The sequence below is a fragment of the Hemibagrus wyckioides genome, linkage group LG27 (assembly GCF_019097595.1).
Source record: "Hemibagrus wyckioides isolate EC202008001 linkage group LG27, SWU_Hwy_1.0, whole genome shotgun sequence".
Lineage (NCBI taxonomy): Eukaryota > Metazoa > Chordata > Actinopteri > Siluriformes > Bagridae > Hemibagrus > Hemibagrus wyckioides.
In genome coordinates this window covers 5,683,313-5,705,354 of record NC_080736.1, presented here as the reverse complement: position 1 = coordinate 5,705,354, position 22,042 = coordinate 5,683,313, and the positions used below count along the sequence as shown (strand labels likewise).

The 22,042-nt window shown below is 36.8% G+C and overlaps 1 protein-coding gene across 1 annotated transcript; it reads right to left on the bottom strand.

Moving 5' to 3' along the window:
- Positions 1–9,439: 9,439 nt before the first annotated feature.
- Positions 9,440–20,507, bottom strand: lpcat2 (lysophosphatidylcholine acyltransferase 2). Its single transcript, XM_058382117.1, has 14 exons — positions 20,233–20,507; positions 18,981–19,123; positions 17,038–17,255; positions 15,706–15,818; positions 15,267–15,327; positions 14,571–14,629; positions 13,798–13,832; positions 13,170–13,224; positions 12,759–12,841; positions 12,523–12,648; positions 11,506–11,659; positions 11,230–11,328; positions 10,901–11,042; positions 9,440–10,325 (listed from the first exon to the last, which is right to left on the bottom strand). The coding sequence occupies exons 1-14, from the start codon at positions 20,335–20,337 to the stop codon at positions 10,138–10,140; spliced, it is 1,581 nt and encodes a 526-aa protein (XP_058238100.1). The 5' UTR covers positions 20,338–20,507; the 3' UTR covers positions 9,440–10,137.
- Positions 20,508–22,042: the final 1,535 nt, after the last annotated feature.

Sequence of the window (22,042 nt, the reverse complement as noted above, 5' to 3'; positions counted from 1 at the left end):
ACTGTGGCATACCCCAAACATGGATCCTCCATCATCATCGATCCTGTGAGAACTATCCGTTTCCACGAAATCTGTTCTAATGGAGTGATGAAAACTCATGACTGTTTTTATAAGACAACAACAACAACATTTCTGTATGTTTGCTCCTTTGTAAATTTCAGAAACATGACATGTAGTGGATATGGTATGGTAGTCGTTTAACCTTTTGACCTTTGAATGAGAAATACCCAAAGAATAAGGTGTTTATAGCAAGGGTTGCCACTGAACTTTCCAGTGTGATCTCATGCTTGTAAAAGAGTAACATCTAATTGTAAGATAGTTATGTTACCTATGGAGGTTTGGATTTGGGTTAGTTAATGATTTGCATTTGTTCTTATAACTGATCAAAACATCATCCTACTTCGTCATGACAGAGATGGTGAACATCAAAATTGAGCGAACATACATTTTATGACTTTTCAAATACAAAGTTTATAGAGATTACATATTGCCTTTTGCCTATGTTTGATAGGTGGGATGTATCTAATATATATATGCCTTAAGGAGCCTGTAGTGTACATGCAACTAAACATTTTGGTAAATGTTAGCTTGTTAAGAACATTGTCAAGTTTATCTCATGTTTCTTCTATGTATCGTCCAACCACAGAATTATAGAAAAGGCAGGTTTAATGATAAAAGCTAAGCATGGCCAAAATAAAGACAAGAGGAGGTTTGTGAGAAGTTTCTGTTTTTCAGGAGATAAAATGCTATAAAATCCTTGACACTGGTTCAGTGAGAGGATACATGGCAGGTGTTGGAGAGCCTTGGGGCACTGTGTGAAAGGTTGATCATTAGGCTAAACAAAGAGCAGACCTGTGTTTGTTTTTCTTTCTTTAAATTACATTACTTTCAGAGGCCTTTCAGATCAAAATCGCAGGTTTGCCGAATCAGCCAAAGAAACAGGAAACAGTAAACAGTGTATATTATTACTGTACCATGCCAGAACAAACTCAAGTTGAATGAAAAGATACATAGCTTGAGGTTAAGCGAAGTTAAGCAAGGGATTCCCTTCCGTACATTTTCCTAGAGCTTCACTGATATGGAATTAAATTGAAATCTTGTAAATCTGATTGTTTAAGACATACAGTATATGCAGATTTCTAATGGGATAAAATTGACGACACAATCCAACAGTATTTCTTCTAGGCTAAAGTCTTCACATATTTTCTGAAACAATATTAAGTTCGAAATATCTTTGTTGCTCCGATTAAGTACCTCTTTATTTTTCTTTTTTTTTACATTTTAATAGCTTTTCCAGTTTAGTGAATGGTCTAAACACCTCTCTAAAAGGTAAATCTGTGCTACACTTTGCTTTAGTTCATCAGACACATCACACCATCATTCAGCCATGTCATACTGCCAATCAAATCATCTGCAGGTTTTGTTTAAACTGATCAGTGTTACCCTGATACAACACACGTGTGGTCCGAAGCATAAACAGTGCATATTTGAATGGATATGTGAAAACCACACGATCAAATCCCGACGTTCAAGTAAAATCATCAGTAATTAAAAGCAATAAACATTACAGTTAATGACATGTATTTCTGAAAAACAAAAAATCCAGGAAAAATAAAGATGCCTTTCGTTTGCCTTGAGAACATACTGAACTCTTCACCTTACATACAAACAGCGTCTCATTGTCCAAACCAAGTTTATTTGGATGTTTCAGATTATATAAATGGCCTACAAAATTAGATTATTATCATTAGTTACTTCATTATGGTTAAATACACATTTTTAAAAAAATCTAATTAAATGACAATGTCATAATGATAACACGTATTACACTGTATGACAGAATGACATCAGTGTGCTTATAGTATAGTGTATATGTTGGCAATTATCTCATTTCAATCCTACACATGATACAGGGTAGGGAATTGATGTGATTATGTGAATTAAAGAGAAAAGAGAGCTCAGAAGGCTATTCAGAAGGGAATTAGTATTGTAGGTTACACAAATACCGTTCTTTTCCTTGACTACCAACATACAAAGCTGCAAAAACACTGCTCGATATGTACGTCATTGTTAATTCATCCACGTGTCTCTGCTTGCACAAACATGATCTGCAAAAGACAAGAGAAAGACAGACCCAACAAAAGGTCCCCTGTAGGTTTATTAGCAGGAAACTAGGTGTGATTTGATATATATATATATTTTTCCATCAGTATATTTTTAATCTAGTGATTCTACATCGAAGGTTAAAGTCATTTAATACTATTCATATATTTCTTCAAATTAGAGTTATTCTGTTTCTTATTACAGTTTCCCGTATCAAAAGATTTTATTTCATTGCATTATTGTCCTTTATAATCATATAATCCCAAAGTTGTCATATTGATAAGTACATTTAAGTAATGAGTAAAAGATGATGGCACATGCTGATAACGTCAAAGGAGAAAAAACAGCAACAACAAAAGGCTTGACACAGACTTTTTTAACAGCAGCCTCTTCCAAATGATTATATTCCTCTTAAACAAATTTATCATTCTTCTTATACAAAGATATTTACGAAGAATTACATCGGCATTGCGTATTTTACACAATATCTTTTTAGATATAACTAGTGACTGAAACAAATTAGTTCCTATTTTCACTTATGTTATAAACATCTATAAGCTAGCTCTATATAGCTGTTACTATAGAAACAACCATGCACCAGAACTGTGGTAATATTAACCTGAGATTGGTTTGGCCATAGTGCTGGCTGCAAGACAAGTCTGATTCGAGAATTTAATGTGCATTAACTGAAAAAATGACTAAACAATGAGTATGCACAGCTAGTGTTAAGTTTAACCCTGTGCCTGGCTTTATGAGTCTTGGTATCACGTTAAGTTCCCGATTTGAGAAGTGAATCATCATCAGATGACAGAGCTAAAGGAGAAGGAAAGCTGACCTCTCTACTGACCTTATATTTGTACTTTAAAAGATATAGCTATTTTACCTTTGCTTTGAATATTGTCATAGAGAATAACTTATGTACCTGCATATGTATGACCCTGCATCACTGAGAGACTTTTGAAGGTTAAGGTTGGGCTGAACACATGAATACATGTGTACAGAATCCTCATGAGGTCAGGATTGGAGAAAGAAAAGTACAGAGCTTTCGCTAAAACATTTTATTACCACTTTACTCCTTATTGCTGGTTATTCTCTCCTACTCTGGAATATCTTAAAATTCATCCAAGTAATGTCTCTGTATAGTGCATTTTTGTACAACAAATTGGAAATGTAATTAAATTAAGAAATCACAGAAAATACTTCTCTGGATCTCTCTGAAAATATTGGAGACAAAGACGCAAGTAGAAAACCGCAAACATGAACAATGACCTTTTCAACTCTTTTGCAGGCTAGCTTGCTCTTCTGTGTCTGGGAGTTGCTTCGATTTCAGCCACGATTGCATAAATATTTCCTTGCTCTTTCCTTAGAAGAAAAGGTCTGTAAGAATCAGCACGGTGTCGTCCAGAGTTTTCGAGGAAGGGCTGTCCTGTGTTTGTGTTTCACCCTCCGGGAGGTACCGTTATTGTCCCTTTTGCCCAAGGCCAAGACTTTTTCCTCAGATCAAAGAGTGCTACAAGTTGTGCTTACTCAAGAGGGCTGGGGTTGGGGAAGCTGTGGGTGGCTGGGGTATGGCAGCCATACAGTACAGTATAGAAAATACACACCCACTGAAACACACAGAAATGTGACACATTGCTGCGAGAATTCATAGTGTTGCAAACAGTGATGCTCAAAGTACTGAACTAATATGTGGTGTGTTACACATTTACTTACCACCACCTTATATTGCATTTATGCTTTTAGTTAACACAACACTGTCGAGCATATGCATTATATAAAATAGGGATTATAAATAAACACAAATACATCATTCAGATTGAGCAGGAAATGTTTTCTAAAAAAAAAAAATCCAAATCTGAATAGGAGGTGACAGTATTAGGTGACTTACAGCATATATTTACATACATTTAAATACAGCGTGTATTTAGATCAATTGAACACAATATTAAATAATTCCAATTCCACAATTGCAATGGACCAAAATTTAAAACCTTTCAGAATACATAATGGATGCTTCACATAAAAATACAATCACTGACATAGATAGATAGATAGATAGATAGATAGATAGATAGATAGATAGATAGATAGATAGATAGATAGATAGATAGATAGATAGATAGATAGATAGATAGATAGATAGATAGATACTTTATTGATCCTGAAGGAAATTCCAGATATCCAGCAGCAATAGAGACAGTAACACAAAGACAGGTTGTAGACTGCACACTGTATATCTTACATATAGTCAGTATACACAGGGTAATGATAACTGACCAGAAGTTGCTAGTGCAATGCTAAGAACAAAAACTACAAGATATATAAGAAGAATATATCTGAATCACGTTTTAAAACGGAAGGGTGGAAAACACAAATAAGAGAAATGAGGTTAATTGCAGTGCAGCCCTTGATGTGCAATTTCATATGTAACAAAGTGACAGTGCAAATAGTATTAATTGTTCAAATACGGCATGAGCAGCATGAAAGTGTCAATGAAATTGAGTCTGATTGTAATGGCAAGATATGCAATAATGAGAGTAACTGAGCAGACCCTGTATCTAACAGATGAGAGAGTTATACATATAACACTGTGATGTATATAGCAGACAAGGCTTAGCCTAGATCTCCAAGACCAAGTTACCATGTCCCTGCAGAGAGGTGTTGAAGAACCAAATGGCTCTTGGAACAAAGGATTTCCTAAGTCTGTCTGTTGAGCAGCTTTGCGACAGAAGTCTTCCACTGAACACACTCCTCTGTTTGCAGAAAACTATGTGCAGTGGGTGGTCGGGGTTGGCCATGATGGACAGCATTTTGTTTAGTGTCCTCCTCTCCACTACTTCCTCGAGAGAGTCCAGCTCCACACCAACCACCGAACCAGGTCTCAACTGACCAACTGGTGATGGTGATTTTGTGATGTTGTAATGATGTGATGTGTTTGTGTAATATTTTTAAAGGAGTGTCCAACTTTCCAAAACAGAAAATCACATTTTTATCACATTAATTTCAAGAGAGAAATAAAATGACAATGGATGCTGTGGCTAGTTTAAGTGACAGGAAATAATTAGTTTGGACATTCCACAACATTAAATTTATAATAATTGGATAAAAATAATAATTCATTCTTGGATTCCCAACTGAACACAAATAAATGAGAAAGCAATGGAAGCATGCAACATCTCCTGTACTTGCAGGGTGAATATGATTAACTGGCTACTATTTGGCAACTTGTCAATTAACTGCCTTCTTGATGGCGTTGACCTTTCTTTAGAAGAGCATCGGATCAGTCTCCACTACATCTGTATACACAGACACCAGCTTGTCCAGACCCCTTTATCCAATCCTCATTTGGTTGGTGCAAATCAAACCTAATTAGTGACATTGATTGTTTACGATTTGACTAGACAGCTTTAACCTGAGGCTGCTCCAAAATGGGTCCAGCAATATAAAGGGAAAGCGCTGAGAAATAGAGGGGAAGGTGGGAGAAAGAGGCAACAATGTTATTTAATTGATTATATGCCATCTCATCAATTGTGGTTACAATGAAATGGGGTTTTTTTTGTCTGAAAAGGTTACAACAAATTGACGGTGGAAATCACAGCTGGTGATCACAGTGTACCGAACAGCAGGGATTTAATGAAGTGAGCTGCGTGCCATCATTCATCCAGCAGGGCCTTACAAGGGAGAGCATCAGTCTTCTGTAGGACACCGCCATCATCATTATTGACCCAGGAAATTAATATTGTACATGAGATAATTTTGAGAAAATCATTTATTATACATATACTACATGCTCAATCACTATCTTTCTTTCAATCATTATCTTTCGTGTTATTCTGATGGACAGTACGGCATGGTAACAAATTGACTGTCCAGCCTTTTGTCGTTATCTCCAAATACCTCTATTTATTTTGGCTACCCAAATCAGTGTAATATAAAAATTTTATCACACAATTTAATGATTCAGATTTGATTTAACCTGTGATAGACTTGTAATAGGTGACACGGTGGCTTAGTGGTTAGCACTTTTCCCTTACACCACATTTAGGATTTCCAAATCTGCCGAATGTGTTTGTGTGGAGTTTGCAAGTTCTTCTCATGCTTCTGGGGCTTCCTCTGGCTGATTTGCATCTCTAAATTGTCTGTAATATTTGAATATGTGTGTGAGTGTGCCTTGTGATAGGTTGGCACCCTGCTAGCACTCCCTGAGTCCTTTGGGATAGGCTCCAAGTTCCTCAAAACCCTGTGTGGGATAAGTGGTACAGAAAATGGATAGACCGATGGATTCCTTGTAGAATTTGTGCTATGCTCAATCGCCGTGGTCAGTTTTGTGTTTGCGTCTCTGTCACTGAACATTTTATGGCTTAAGCAGAAAGGAATTTATGTTAAAATTTCAATGAATTCAGAAATCATGCTGATACTAATGCATATATTTTGCCCCTGGTAATAAAGCTCCAATTCCACTTGATTAAATACAGTTGCAGAAAGTGACACACTCTCCAGTGTCACCTAGATGAGGAGGAGTTCCCTGTTGAGTCTGGTTCCTCTCAAGGTTTCTTCCTTATATCGTCTTAGAGAGTTTTTCCTTTCCATAAATGCCTCTGACTTGCTCGTTAGGAGCTTCTGACTCATGAAAAATATTCACATATTCAATTAACTTCATTGAACATTTATTTCCAACAGATGTCAGAACTTTTTATATTGCAGAATTTTTCATTCTAAGAGCAATATTTGTAAATAACACAGAAACATATCATTTCCCAATCTCAGGATATGTACCTCTTAGTTTTCTCCTAGTGAAGTGAATGCACTGTATATGTTACAATAAAAACAAGCCACAGAAAACAGAAGATAACATCATTTAACTATCATCAAGTTTGTCCTCAAAAAGTTAAGTATTTGTATACGTTTTCATTATTACGACTTTTCCGGATTTTCCTCATGTTTGTTTAAGTATTACATGCTTAATCTAAACTCTAAACCAGTCTACAGAAGGAAACAGAGGATGATTTACACATTTTCTGATTCACAACACGTTTTTATCTTCCAAAACATCTCATTATCCACCATAAAACATTCTCTATACTTTTGACCTACCATTCAACCAGAGAGAAGTTTCAACATGTACATAAAGATAAATACTTTTGGTTTTTATAGGCTCTGGATAAATTACAGCCACGTGACATGCTCGCTTTGCTTTGTAACCTTTTTCAACATATTGCCTTTGTAAATGACTTTGAAAGATTGATGATGACACACACACACACACGTGCACAAATACACAGACGACCCAAAGACAAAAGGTGTGTGTACATACACATGTAAAATGGGTTTCTGGTGTCACCTGGTGGAGGACTGCAGAATAAACACATTAAATATTTTTAGCCTCCACCAGATTTCCACAAAATCTTCTATTTATGTTTCAATCTGTTTGTCTGGTACATCTGAAGACAAATGAAATCATTATAACTGGTGTTATTGTCTATAATCTAGTTTTATTGTAACATAAGCGGTGTGATTAAAAAAAAAGTAACTGTAACTAGTAACCTCTTACAAGCTTATAAACTGGCCTATTTTAACCACGGGGAGTGAGACTTTAAGAGAATGGAGAATGCTAACTCTTTTTAATATGAATGCAAGTACAAATTTTCCACACCAAGGCCCCTAAGCAGTAAGAGAGGCAGAGGGTAAAAAGGAGGGAGGGAAAAAAGACATTAGGTAGAACACATGGTCATTTAGATACTGTGATGAAGTCAGAAGGTGTAGAATCCATTTGCACAGTTTAATAAGCAGAGAAAACAATCCAAAACAAAATGAAAAAATCACAAAAAAAGTACCAAAACACAATCCAAAAGATGAGCAATCCAACAAACAAAGAACAGGGTCGAAAAACAGATAAGCAATGGCAGAGAAACAAAGAACAGCTCTGTAGAGTAGAGTAAACTAACAAAACTTTGTGTAGAACGAATGAAGATGCTAGTTTAAATGTCCCTAATGACCGGAAGTGATCCGAAAATTGTTCAATACCCACCAGAGGGCTCCCTCTGGTGGGTTGCAGGGGGACTTGGTGATGGAGTTCTTACGGAACCCCTCCTATAAACACCTTCCGATGGTGTTCTCCTTCTGGGGTGACCTTGGGGTTGTAGGGTGGGTTGTTCAGGATGGTGTCTATGGAAGTAAGGGAGGTGTAGGTGACTAAGGCTGAAATGGAGGGGTCTAGCATATCATTAGCATTGACCCAGGACCTCTCTCCTGCACCATACCCCTCCCAACCTACCAGATATTGGAGGTGCCCTCTTCTCCGGGAGTCCAGAATTTCATGTACTCGATCTCCTGTGTTGGTGGAGGCATGGTGTCAGGGTTCTTTGAGCGAGTGGAGGCGTGGGCAGGTTTGAGGAGGGAGGTGTGGAAGGAGGGAGAGATGCCATAGTCTGGGGGAAGTTGCAGGCGATATGTAACAGGGTTGATTTGTCACACAATTTTAAAAGGTCCAATGTATCTCCTGAGTTGTATGCATGGTAATTTTAACTTAAGGTTTTTGGTGGATGATCAAAAACTAGTATGCTGGATGTGGACGTCTATGGAAATTGGCTTGTAACCTTTGTATACAAATAGACTGTTGGAGGCGAACATGCATCTCTGCTCTTTTGGAACCAGTCATCAACAGCCAGGACGTCAGAGGGCTCACCGGACCAGGGGAACAAAGAGGGTTAAAAGAACAACACAATGAAAGCTGTGAGGCCTGTGGACGAGTGAGTGAGGGAGTTCTGAATGTATACGGCCCATGGGAGGAACTCACTCCACCTGAGTTGTTCCTGATTGCACTAAACTCTGAGATAACGGCCTAATTCTTGATTTAGCCTCTCCACCTGACCATTGGATTCGGGATGATAGCCAAGGCTCACATTTATTCCAAGACATTCGTAGAAGGCCTTTCATATCCTTGACACAGTCTGACACAATGTGTTCTGGAAGGCCGTAATTTCTAAAAACATGAATAAGAAGTCCCTGGCCGTGGGAAGATTCTTTTGGATGTAAGGTTATCCCAACAGAGGTAAAAATGCCTCACACTGAAACAAACATTGTCCTGACTAATTTTATGGAAGAGCAGTGTACAGGTAAGAAGGGTTAACTCTCAGAATTGGAGCTCACTTCTCACTGTGTGTGTGTGACACACTGCACTAATACCACTATTAAGACTTTTTTCTAGACTCACAAGATTTATTATCTACTGCCAGTTTGCCTATGTGTACTGTAATGTAAGTGTTGATGTAAATATGGTTAAATCCACAACTGTGTTTCATATCTGCACGGCTATCTATCTACTAATTCACCTTAATGCATATTTATCAGGTATTTATTAATGATTAATTATTTAGTAACTACAGTAAAACTCAGTGTACAAGAGTAAGGAATGAAGGACTAAAGTTTCATTAATCTTCTCAACTGAGTGCAAAACATACAAGAAGAAATAAACATAGAACATATCAAAATTCATTGCATGAAATTGCCCAAATCTATTTCATATAAAAGTGATATTAAAATTTTATCAGTCAGTGTTAATATATTCAACAAGATCAAAAGATGATATATTTTTCACCTGTGAAACATAAAGTAAATATATTGTTGCTGTGAATAAAATGTCTTTATCAGGTAAGTCATTATCAGACATTAGCAGTGTTCAAAGAACAAGTTGTAAACTTTGTACCATTAAAGTTTTCTTTATGTAATGAGAAATAACTGTGCAGCTCTGGATCACAAAAAGTCTAAGTTTTGTAATCAAGCAGCAAGATGCATAAACTCACCGTTTTTTGTGTGTTTTTAATAACAGTTAAGCAGAAAGTAACATAAAAATGATGAAAGCAAATATGTATATATATTAATTCAAACCAAATCCATTGTAATTTCTTTGGATGCTGCGGAGGCACATAAGAGGGAGTTAACACACAGGAGTTAAACCTGAACAGTGGCTGTTTTTCAAATTCCCTCCCCCAAAAAAGGCCAGCAGAAATCTGATTTGCCTGTGAAAGATAGTACTTAGTCATCTTTCTTGTCTGGGTTACATTCATCCTGTTGCTCACTGGAAGGAAGTGTAGAGGAGGAAGTGAGGCTAGAGATGGGTCCTTCTCCCATTTCCACTCCGCACTGGTAACGCTGGAGCTCAATGTATGTTGTGAAGAGTTTAGCATACTCGGGGTGGGTGTAAGCGAAGGCGAGGAACTCATCTAATGAAAAGATGACGAAAGAAAAATCTTTGTTATAGCATGTTAAATATACAATATACATTATATACACTACCACTGATTTTCTTAAGGTTTATGACACTTTGATCACTGGTATTGCAGCAAAACATACAAAATGATGCAAAGCAGAAGTTAAATGAAGGAAGCTAAGTGTCTGTGGGTTTTGGTCATTCTCAGATCCTCAAGAGACTTGGTATTTTTCAAACAGTATTTTTTAATATTTTTTATGTTTTCTAATTAGATAAGATTATATCTAGATTGTTAAAATAAATCTTTTCAAATATTTATTAATTCACTAGATATTAATTTAATGTAAATAAATTAACATACATTTTTTCTGCAATGCACTTGTATGCATTAAAATAAAGGCTCTCTTTCTTTTTGTAAGATTTAGACTGTATGTTGTAAAAGATTATCAGTTTTTGACAAATTGTAAATGTAAAGAGTTAGTCCCCCATTTTGAACAGAGGGAAATTACAGAGTTTAGAAATACAGACCTAAAAATAAAAAAGCCAATGAGGGTGCAAACTTTTGCACTATATAAACCATATACTCACCGTATGTGATGTGATCTGATCCATCGATATCAATCTCATTAAAGAGGTTGGTGACGTCAAGGTCGCAGACCCCGAGAGTGGAGCGCAGCAGACTGGCAAACTCATCTCGAGTGATGCTGTTGTCATCATCTACATCAAAAAGCTGAGGCCAAACACCACACAGAGTTACTGTACTGAGAAAACATCAGATATCCATCTTCTTTAACTTTACACTAATCTAATTGGTATTTCAAACGTACAAAGTCTGATGGTTACCCAGTGACAACAAACCTGGGAAGTTTTGTCTAACCAAATTTTTGATCAAATACATGTAAGGAGTGGGCATGTACCTTAAATGCTGTCTGGATGACTTCTTCTGTGTTCGCTGGTCGACACAACACTGTCATACCAATGACATATTCTCTAAAATCAACGGTGCCGTCTCCATCCTGTGGTGTAACATGATAAGTCTTAGTAAAGTATTTCTGTCTCAGTGAACAGATTCAGTATTGTCAATACTTTCGAGATATATATGATATATACAATTTTGCAATTTAAGATGTAACTGGATGATAGTACTTATATTTATAAAGTAAACACACACACACACACACACAGAAACATACTCTGTCAAAAAGTGCAAAGAGCTCCTGAAGCACAGGGCTGATGGGCATCTTGAGAAAACCAGCAAACTCCTCTATGCTGATTCGACCTCCTTTGCACGATTTAGCGATGGTAGCAAAATTCTCCAGTTCCTTATGCATGTTGTCCCATTTCAGACTGAGGGAAGTTAAAAGAATTAAAACAAAATGTATTTACTTTTGGACTCATGGAAATAATCTCAATGTATAATAAACAGTACAGTACTCATTCCCCTCAAATGTCCTGTCAGATTAGCTCCCATTAGCAAGTTGGCTAGTGTCAGCAGTATATTATATGAACAGTGATGTACATGGCCCTTCAGTCCCCTTAGGAATCCTGTCAAATTACCCCGATTTAGCTTGCTGGCTAGAGTTAGCAATGAAAATATTCAGTGTACTGTATAAACAGGGGTGTACGAGGGTTTACAGTCCCTTCAGAAATCCTGTCAGATTAGCTCCCATTAGCTAGTTTGTTAGCATTAGGAGTAGAGTGTATATACATATTAGCTAATGCTAACTAGCAAGCTGATTAAATCTGTAAAATATATAGTGTATGTATATACTGTGTTCACTTTACAATGGACAATTAATTCTTTCTTTAAATGTTAAAGATTAAAGATGTCCTCTGTGGGTTCTGGTTTTCTTTGTATTTGTCTCATTTAAGAGATAATCAGGAAATTAAAAAAACAAATAAAAGAAGGTTGTACTAGTAGCTGTGTAGCTATTTATTGTTTATTTATTTCTCTGTTTATTAGGAAATGAATAAGTGCTTATGGTATTTTACCTACAGAATGCTGGTTTCTGTTTAGTGATGATCATAACTTGTGCATGGTTATAGAGGTCCTGACTTAACATTAATGCTTTGTTTGGGGTAATACCCATGTATAAATTCAGTATATTCACTTAAATGTGTCCCAATTTTATATTAACCCAAGGCATTATAATGCCAAATTATATCCAATTTTAAGTGGTACAGAGAAAGCAGTAAATACTGTGCTATACTTAAGCTTCCTGCTAATCTTGGTGAACTCCACTAGCCCCGCCTCCATGGGTAGAGTCAACTGCCCCGCTGTGATCATTAGTCGACAGTCCTCAAACGTGTGATCTGTTTCAGGTACACCCAGAGCCCTGTCAAACCAAAGAAATTCATCAGTACTGTCTTAATCCTGTGGAGATACCAATAGTACAGTACAGATCCATGGATCCAGTGCAAACTTGTACTTTATATTGTTGCTTACTTTGCCATTTGACTCCTCACAGACTGTGCAAATTTTATGGGGTTATTTTTCTCTTCCTCATTGGGAATATATGGAGCAAGGAACTAAAAGACAAAAACATAAGCATACTTATAAGTGATCATACATGCTGTACACAGAACATTCACATGTTTACATGAAACTTACTCAACTTTCATTAAACAGTCAACATTCAACAATATATTCAATATAAATTTTAGATAAATTAAAATGTACAATGACCCTATATGTGTACTGATTAGTCTTTTTCTAGCTAGCTATCTTTGAAGAAATCTTCAATTAGTATAAATTTTAGTTGAATATATGTGTTCTGATAAGGTTTGCACAAAGCTTTAATAGAAAGCAGATCTGCAACAGAAGCTAAAACAGAAAGTAGACTCAAAGATGTATAACCTCAATTTCCACCGTTGTATACAACTGACACAGGGTGAGGAGAACCAGGGTCCGGCTGAAACAGGAAGCAGTGATGATGTTACTACTCTTCCTTAAGAAGGAATTAAAACCAAACTATATATTCAACATTAAACACAAATATTGACTCAATAGTTTTCAGTTTGAGTTTTCCCAGGAAGTCTGTAGTGATGTATGGATTTCAAGCAGGTATGGGCATAACCTGGACAAAAAATAACTTTTGAGGAAATTATCTCAAAATAAAAGCTTTGAAATTATTGTTTTAAGGAAAAACCGAAAAACAGTGGTTCACATACGCGTACTGAACCGTGGAGGTTGTACCGAACGGTTCAATATTATATTGAGTATTGTGGCATCCCTACTTTGAATACGTCATTTTTCCAGGTCTGTATTTATACATACCAGAAACACACAAAATAGGAAAATGCTTGTGTTGCCTGTCCAGTGAGAATTATTCCCTGGACATTAGGACCGGAAAGTTATGCTCAGAGCTCATTAGAGGGCCGAAATACATCCCAGTTATGGCAACACTTTGAGAGGATATTTTTTTATGCCTAGAGCTGAGCAGTAGGGCATATTATGTTAAGACAGGTCTTGAAGTTACACTTACAATGCAGGACCTTGCCATGTCCATGTTACTGTGTCCTAAAGAGCAGAAGAACAGACTGGTATTAAACATGACATTTATTCTGTGTAATTTCCCCCTAATTTTTAATTATTAGCAATGTTAGTGTTCACATTCTATTTGGGCCTAGATCATATTTGCAATGGCATTGTAACTGTTCAAAGTGAAATTTAGGAAACATCACAGGAAAAATATTCCATATCCAGATCTCCTAGCTGAAATTGCTCGGCTTATAGATTTTTTAGATCAAGCTTGCAAACATGATGTGCTACATTGGAAACTCGTTCATTTCTCTTCGTCTGTATTAACGTTCTTAACTAGCTGACTAAATCACCATACACTGCTCATACACATTATGCTCATTGTAACGTATATAATATGTGATAACTTAGTGGTTAAGGTGTTGGGCTACTGATAGGAAGGTTGTCAGCTTGAATCCCAGGTCCACCAAGCTGCCACTGATGGGTCCCTGAGCCCTCAATTGCTCAGTTGTATAAAATGAAATAAATTGACTTTCGCTCTAGATAAGAGCGTCTGCCAATTGCCAGAAATGTAAATGATACTTCAGGAACTGGGCAGTATGGAACAGCGAAGCACATGTGTGACAGTTAATTAATTTATGATTTATCAATAAACAGACTTCTTTACGTCATAACAAGAACACTGCTTTTTTTTCTCAAAGCATGGGCTTTTGAATGTGGTATGTAGTCTGAACATCTTGAGTGGAATCATCAGGACAGTAAACGCATGAACCTTACCAGTTTATTGGGGTATCTGATAAGCACTGGTTGAACAGGGACTCCTGGTAAGAAAGCACCTGAAAACAAAAAGAAAACTAAGTCTCTCTCTCTTTTGCTCTCTCTCTCTCTCTGCACACATCCACACTCGATCCACAACCCCCTGTTTATATAAAAGTGTACAAAAACACACCATAGCTAACCCTGTCATTACTGCTGTGTCATCATTGGATAAAATGATAAAATTCTATGTTGCTCTGGTAAATGTGTGCCAGCAGTATGTATTGATCAGACTGTGCTCTACATTACGGTGTCCTATTTATCCTGCAGTGTAGCATGATCTCATTTAATCAATCACAATTCTGTAGTTGATATGGCCCCAGACTAAATTCAATCATTCAAAGCATTTTGAACTGACTATCTGCAATGCTGAAGAAATCTAAAAGAGGATTAACTTCAACTATAGTTGTGTAAGCTGGCCCTTTTTTTAAAAGTAAATTTAATTAATTAAACATAAATTGATTACATTAAAATGTATGCGAGTATGTATTTATTATTTTATTTATTTTGTATATTTATTAATTTTATTTAATTTAATTTAATCAGAGTATATTAAAATTGAATTTTATTTATTTGTTTACACATACTTGTACTTATAGACATACTTAAGAATGACTTGCAAAAATTTATAAATAAGAAAATAGTGTGTTTTCTTACCTTGTTTGAAAGTAATGAGACAAGATCTGTTTGTGCAAGTTCCTTCCGGGAAAATCAGCAACTGAAAAACATTGTAGATAAAGTTTGTGTGGAATTAGAAATATGATTTATGTACTAAAACTTTGCTTACTTTTTTTATCAGAATCATTCCATTTTAATTTGCTAAATCCACACACAATGCATATTTTCATACTAACAATTCATTTAGTTATTTAATTACAACCGTCACTTATGCTGTTTTATAACATGGAAAAGCCAAGCATTCTTTATTCTTATAGAGGAAGTAAAACTCTCCAAGGTATTTCTCAGCAACTTCCTGCTTACATAACACACAGACTCAACTTTGAAATGCCCATTTAAAAACAGGCTATGAAATCAGTTACCTCATATTCCTCACATATATAAAAAAATACTTATAGTATTTAGTATTTATTCTGACCTGTGGCCAGCGGCCTTCTGATCTGGCCCGCTCGGTGATGTGTATGATTGTGTTTTTGCGTGAGTCTGGATCTTCCCGTGAGACGACAACAGGCTGCAGGCAGCGCAGAAATCCTAAATGCATGCACATACATAAACACATGTACAAACTCCTAACTGCATGAACATGCAAAAATCTTGTGCATAAATTCTGTATAAAATCAAACCCTAACACAGCTCAAACGATCAAACCCTAACACAACCTTCCACCACTTCAACTTCAAAACAGTTATTCTCACTCTCACTCTTTTTCTGGCTTTAAGTCAGGTATATAAGGAATAAAACTTTGCTGCTTATTACTCGGAGTGATGCTATCAGACGTGAAGTGGCACCACTCAGAGCTGCAGAAGTGTTTTCCACTGGCATTTAATTAATTAATTAAAATATTGGTGGTTCTATAGTGCTGATACTGCAGACTTCTCCCAAAAATGCTGCTAAATAAATGTCTTGTTAGAGAAAACTTTAATGATCAATGAATCACTGATTATGCATGAGTTTTTGTTATTATAGAAATGATGACCTATTAGAACAAGCTCATTAATATAAACCTGTAATCTGTTGCTGTTAAAGAAAATGATTACCATGCAACTAGTCAGATTGAGCATTCAACAGCACTGTGGTAAAAAAAATACACATAAATAATATGTACCCCATTTGACGGGTAACGTTACGATGTTTAAGCAAATTATTTAATATATTTTCTGTAGTGAAAGATCAGTTACTCGGAAAACAGTTCTGGTCCCTGAAGCATTGTTTAACCAGGCTAGACATGTACATTTCCTGAAGAAAATGTGAATGGTGCTTGCCGTGGCAAAACTCGTCCGTGACGCATTTCCCCACATTGTGCTGAGTGTTTTGATATGTGTATGTCGCAGACATTTTTCGATTACCCATAATTTTGCTATTTCCCATAATTCCCAGGGGGGTGTCACGTGATTTTTGGGGCGTTCGATCGGGAATATTGGGAATAATGTAATTCCGATCGCTTATAAAATTCATAGCACATCTTTCCCGAACAATTTGAACGATTTGATACCTCATTCATTGGTCTACGACAAACGGTGCGGGACTAGTTAGCGGACAAAATTTTGTACGGAAGTATGAGGAATAGTAATAGTGATGCTTTGCATAGCAATCACCACTAATTACATTTCAATTAGATCCCAAATGTGACGGGTAAAGAAATCAGATTTATAATCCCATTCATGATGTAGGCTTTGTGTGCTAACAGATTTAGGTTTATAAATAGCTTTATTCCATATTCAAAGTACGGACATGAGAAACAAATACTTACGTCCGAACATGGGAGGAAGTAGATTCTCAGTGCGGGATACCACAGAAGGCATGCCTGATACGATGCAGGTAATAGAGTCAAAGAATGAAGAATGAGGAGCCACAGCCAGAATCGGAGCATCTTTGCTAGTTGCTTGTTTCCCCTTGACTATGACACGAAAGCCCATGGCAAAGAAACACAGCTGGCCCAGAACCGCCATCACTCTGTGACACATAAATCTACACAAACACACACAAGGTCATGCACATTTACAGCATTTGGCAGACACCTTTATTCAGAGCAACATTTATCTCATTAACACAACTAAGCAATTGAGGGTTAAGGGCCATGCTCAAGGGCCCAATAGTGGCAATAGCTTAGTTACTTTGGGACTGGAACTCACAACCTTCCAATCACCTTAAGCACTTTCACTCACCTTAAGCACTATACATGCAATCATACACACAAGTGGACTGAATTATATCAAATATTAAAAAGAATAAACATATTTAAAGAATAAATATCTGAGAGTAGAAACCTTCATAACGTGTAAAATGTGAGCTTCTAAACTAACTGCACTGTCAGACACTACTAGCACTAACCATTCTGTCTTGCAAAATCTTTCACATTCCTGTGTCTGTATTTCTGAGTATAAAATGTTGATCTTGGTTTTAATTGGATGGATCTGGTTTTGTTTAGTTGCTTGTGATTTCTGTCATTTCACTGAATTCTATATTTATGTCTGATTCTCACCTACTCACTTTCAATCTGCCTGCAACTCACTGGCCAAATTTGTTTGCTAGACAAAAAGTCAAAGACAGAGCTTCACCCCACCGGGCATCATTTGATTAATCATATCATATCAAAAGGAAACGCATTACTTCCTCTGCTTGTACAATGCACTGCATTCACATAAGCAGCAGTCGGTTCAACTGTAGATCAGTAGGTTGATATTGCTATTAGAGAAAATGCCCCTTAAACTTATACATTTTTATTTTTTTTTATTGTGTGCTTAGAGTTTGGGAACTTCACAAACACAGATCCTTATTTTGATATACGTCATAATATAGAGATGCTAATCAGAGGATTAGGCTGTTCACAAGGATAGTCATTGTATTAGCTGCATAATCAAAAACTTTTTTGGAATAAATTATAAGCAGCAAAACTCTCTGACTGCCAAAACTCACACCACCTCATGGACTACTTTGGAAATAATATGCCAAGAATGTGGGAGCAGTACTTACACATTTCGATGAAATGACACCCTTCCACGAATAACCCCTTTCGACACACATCATGGTTTTCAGAATGTATGTTTGTTAGTTGAACTTTGTTTCCCTTCCCTTTCTTCATGTATTATGCATTAGTGCATTAGGCACTATGTCTCATTTCTAGTCAGTCACACTGTGTATACAGTATATTTACAGTTTGTGTTCCTAGTTCTTGCTTATTCTTTTTTGTTTTATGTTTCTCTGCATACAGTTGCATCCTCTGTACTTTCCTGGGTACTTTCATGATTTGAGTCAATACGTATACAGGCTGTTCACGGACATTGTAAAAGTTGCATTTAAAGCTCTATTCATTAATTTCAATATCAGATATGGAAAAAACACTGTTCAGATCTGACAATTAATATTCACAAGAATGATTGAAGTACACTTGGAATTACATCCTCTGTCTTTTTGGGCAATTCCATTCTGGATACACATACTGTATATGTGGGAATACTTTTCACACAGCAAAACAATGCTTTTTTTCCTGTCTATCTCTTACTATCTTTATGCAGTGCTTTCTTTCCTGTCCAACAATATCCCCTTGACTGGACGACTATCTTATGGAAATAGCATTTACATATTTTAAACAAAAAAGGCTTTTATTTATTATATACAGTACAAACACTTCCATAATAACCTTAATAACCTTTACTGCTGTCACATGATCAGTGCTTGTACAATGACACTTACCTCCTCCATCCTGTAAAAGGTTCCAATTCTCCTTTGAGAGGACGCTTGAACGTGATTAGGGAGGAAACGAGCCATGCTACCATAAGAACCAGGAAGAGGAAGACACAGCGCAGCGGCACGAGGATGATTCCCAGAAGAAAACACTGAACACATGAATACACAAAATACGAAACAAATAAGGCAGTCTGTTGTTTATTATAACAGTAGATAATGGCTGGAATATACAGATTTTGGACTGACTTGAAGTGAAGCATATGGTTCATAAGAGGACTAAAGCAGTACTGTAGACGCAGTATTATTGGATTTTTTTAAGCAAAAGAATGAAACAAATCTCAAGTGTGTACTTGAGCATCACTTCAAGATGCTTTTCTGCTCACCACGGGTGTAAATAGTGGTTATTTGACATACTGTAGTATCTCTGTCAATGAGAACCAGTCTGGTCATTCTCATCTAAGCTTCCTCCTAAACAAGAACTGTCTTTTTTTTCCCACATCATTTATTCGTGTAAACCCTTTTGACTATTATGTATGAAAATTCCAGAAGTTTCTAAAATACTCTAACCAGCCTGTCTGGTACCAACAGAACATTAACTAAAGATTTTGATCTGTATCTTCATTCTGCCATGAGACAATTGGATAAATAAGCAGGTGCACATGCGATCATATTAAAGTCAGTTGTAAGTGTATGCAGTATACAAACAATATGTGAAGGAATTGTTCATTTGAACCCTAGTGCTGTAAATAAATATCTAAAAATTGCATCTGCGTGTAAAAATTACACGTGAAAATGAATGAATCATGCAATCTAAGAAATAAATACTGAACTGTTTTTCCTTTTGTACCTTTAACACGTATCCTCTTACATGTTTAAAAATGTAAGTAACTTCATGTGATTTTTCTGTGGCATAATGATAACTTTTCTGCTGGGTTAAAAACCCAAGTCACATTCAAGCACACAGCTGATCGAGTGCACTGACCAAGGATACGCCTTTCCTACAGCTGGAGTGGGAGAAGGCTCGTGCGCACCAACATTTATAATATTTGCGCACTGTTCCTCCTGTATAAAACTCATACATCTAAACAGCCAGCCGTTTTGCTGGATTAACACGTGCACGGTGCATGTGTATGCATAAGCAGCGATGTATAGATAGTATTAGATAGCGATAACACCCCTCTGTGCGTTTCCGTTACCTCGTCAGCCGGCAGATGTTGCGTAAGTAAGAGTAAAGACAAGAAACAAAAGCTGCACTCACTTTGATTTTGTCGCTTTTGGTCAGTTTAAAGTCCAGGCAGAATGGGTTGACGACGGCGGGGAGCAGGAGCGATTCCTGCCTAGGAAACACTCTTTTAGGAGGCATCTTCAGGTTTTGAGCATGCTCCAGCGCGACGCGTCTGTGTACTGTATAATAGTAACACAGGCGCAGTTACTGCACTGCACTTCCTCGTTGATGCCAGGAGCTTCGCACAAAAAAACCACTGTATGCAACCTTTCTATCCGTGTGCTTCCTCCTTTTTAATGTGTTATTGCTGCGTGTCAACCTCTCATCGACCCGCCTAGTTTTAAGCCTCTAATCCTCCTCTGAGCTGCACAGACATGTCTTTATTAATTTGCTTAAAGGAGAAGGGGCACAATTAGCAACTTGCATGATGGTACATCAGATACACAAAAATGTGTATCTATTTCAGACTGTTGCTATTTATGTTCATATATAATGTGTCATATGGGGGAAAATCAGTTTTAAAATGAGTTTATCTGTACTGATCTTGAATGTTTTGTACTCCCCACTTAAATTGAAGAAAATTTGTCCTATTGCTCATAAAGCCATACTCAGAGGACAGGAAGTTAATCAGGTTTTTCCACACAATGATGTCTATGCAGTAACTGAACAGACATGTTTCGATTACAGCCGGCCAGAATCGTGTATTTGGGACATCACAAACCAAATACGATTACATTTAAAAAAGCAACAGTATAATACAGCTGACAGGCAACATTTTTTATTCTGTTATCTATTTTGGTATATGTCTGTTCTTTAATTTAGAAGAGTAGTCGTTGGAGGGATTTTTGGGGAGGTCACGGTCATTGGGGTAGTCATTGAGGAAATTTTGGGACAGTAAAACTTAAACTATGATGTAAGAGTCAGTTTTGTTAGCACCAAAACATAAAAGAGGATCAATCTCTTTTCTCTTGCAAACGTCAATGGTATATTATTGACGCTAATGATGTAGACGCAATGAGGACAGGAAACACTGGACTGAAAGTTCCAAAATGAAATGGACCCATGCTATACAACACGATTATCCTGAGTTTCAGCAGAGAGTGGGCTCGGCTAGTTAGTGATCAACACGATGACAAGCACTATAGTGTTTGCTGTGGATTGTCTACAGATGAAGCAAGAGCTAAATTCCAATGGTGCAGCTATCAGGAGGTTGTTAAACAGAACTGTGTGAAAGTCAAATATGTAAATAAAGTGCTTTTGGCTTTGAGAGAGGTGATCTCTATTTCTTTTACAGAGTCACAAGATCACCAATCTACAAGTTCGCCTACTGAAAGTTGTGGTGAATTTGATTCGCTGTACCTGCCAAATAAATTTTTTTCACAAGAAAAACAATTATACTAAAAAGTATAAAAAACTTTTTTGTTTATTTTAAATTACTTCCAACCATTTCTTTGCATGACAACTTTATTCCAATTAAAAGGCATGAACAGGTGTTCACTTGTTCAATCAACAGAACCACATGGCTGAATTTAAACCACATGCAAAAAACGTGTCTGTTCCACTGATCATCTTAATGGGAATAGGCCCAAAAGTTACTATTCTTCTTCTTCTTTCGGCTTTTCTCTTCAGGGGTGGCCACAGCGAATCATCTCTCTCCACCTATCCCATCTTCTGCATCCTCAACACTTGCACCCACTAGCTTCATATCCTCATTGATTACATCCATATACCTCCTCTTTGGCCTTCCCCTTTGCCTCCTGCCTGGCAGCTCCATGTCCAACATTCTCCTACCAATATACTCACTCTCCCTCCTCTGGACATGTCCAAACCATCTTAATCTGGC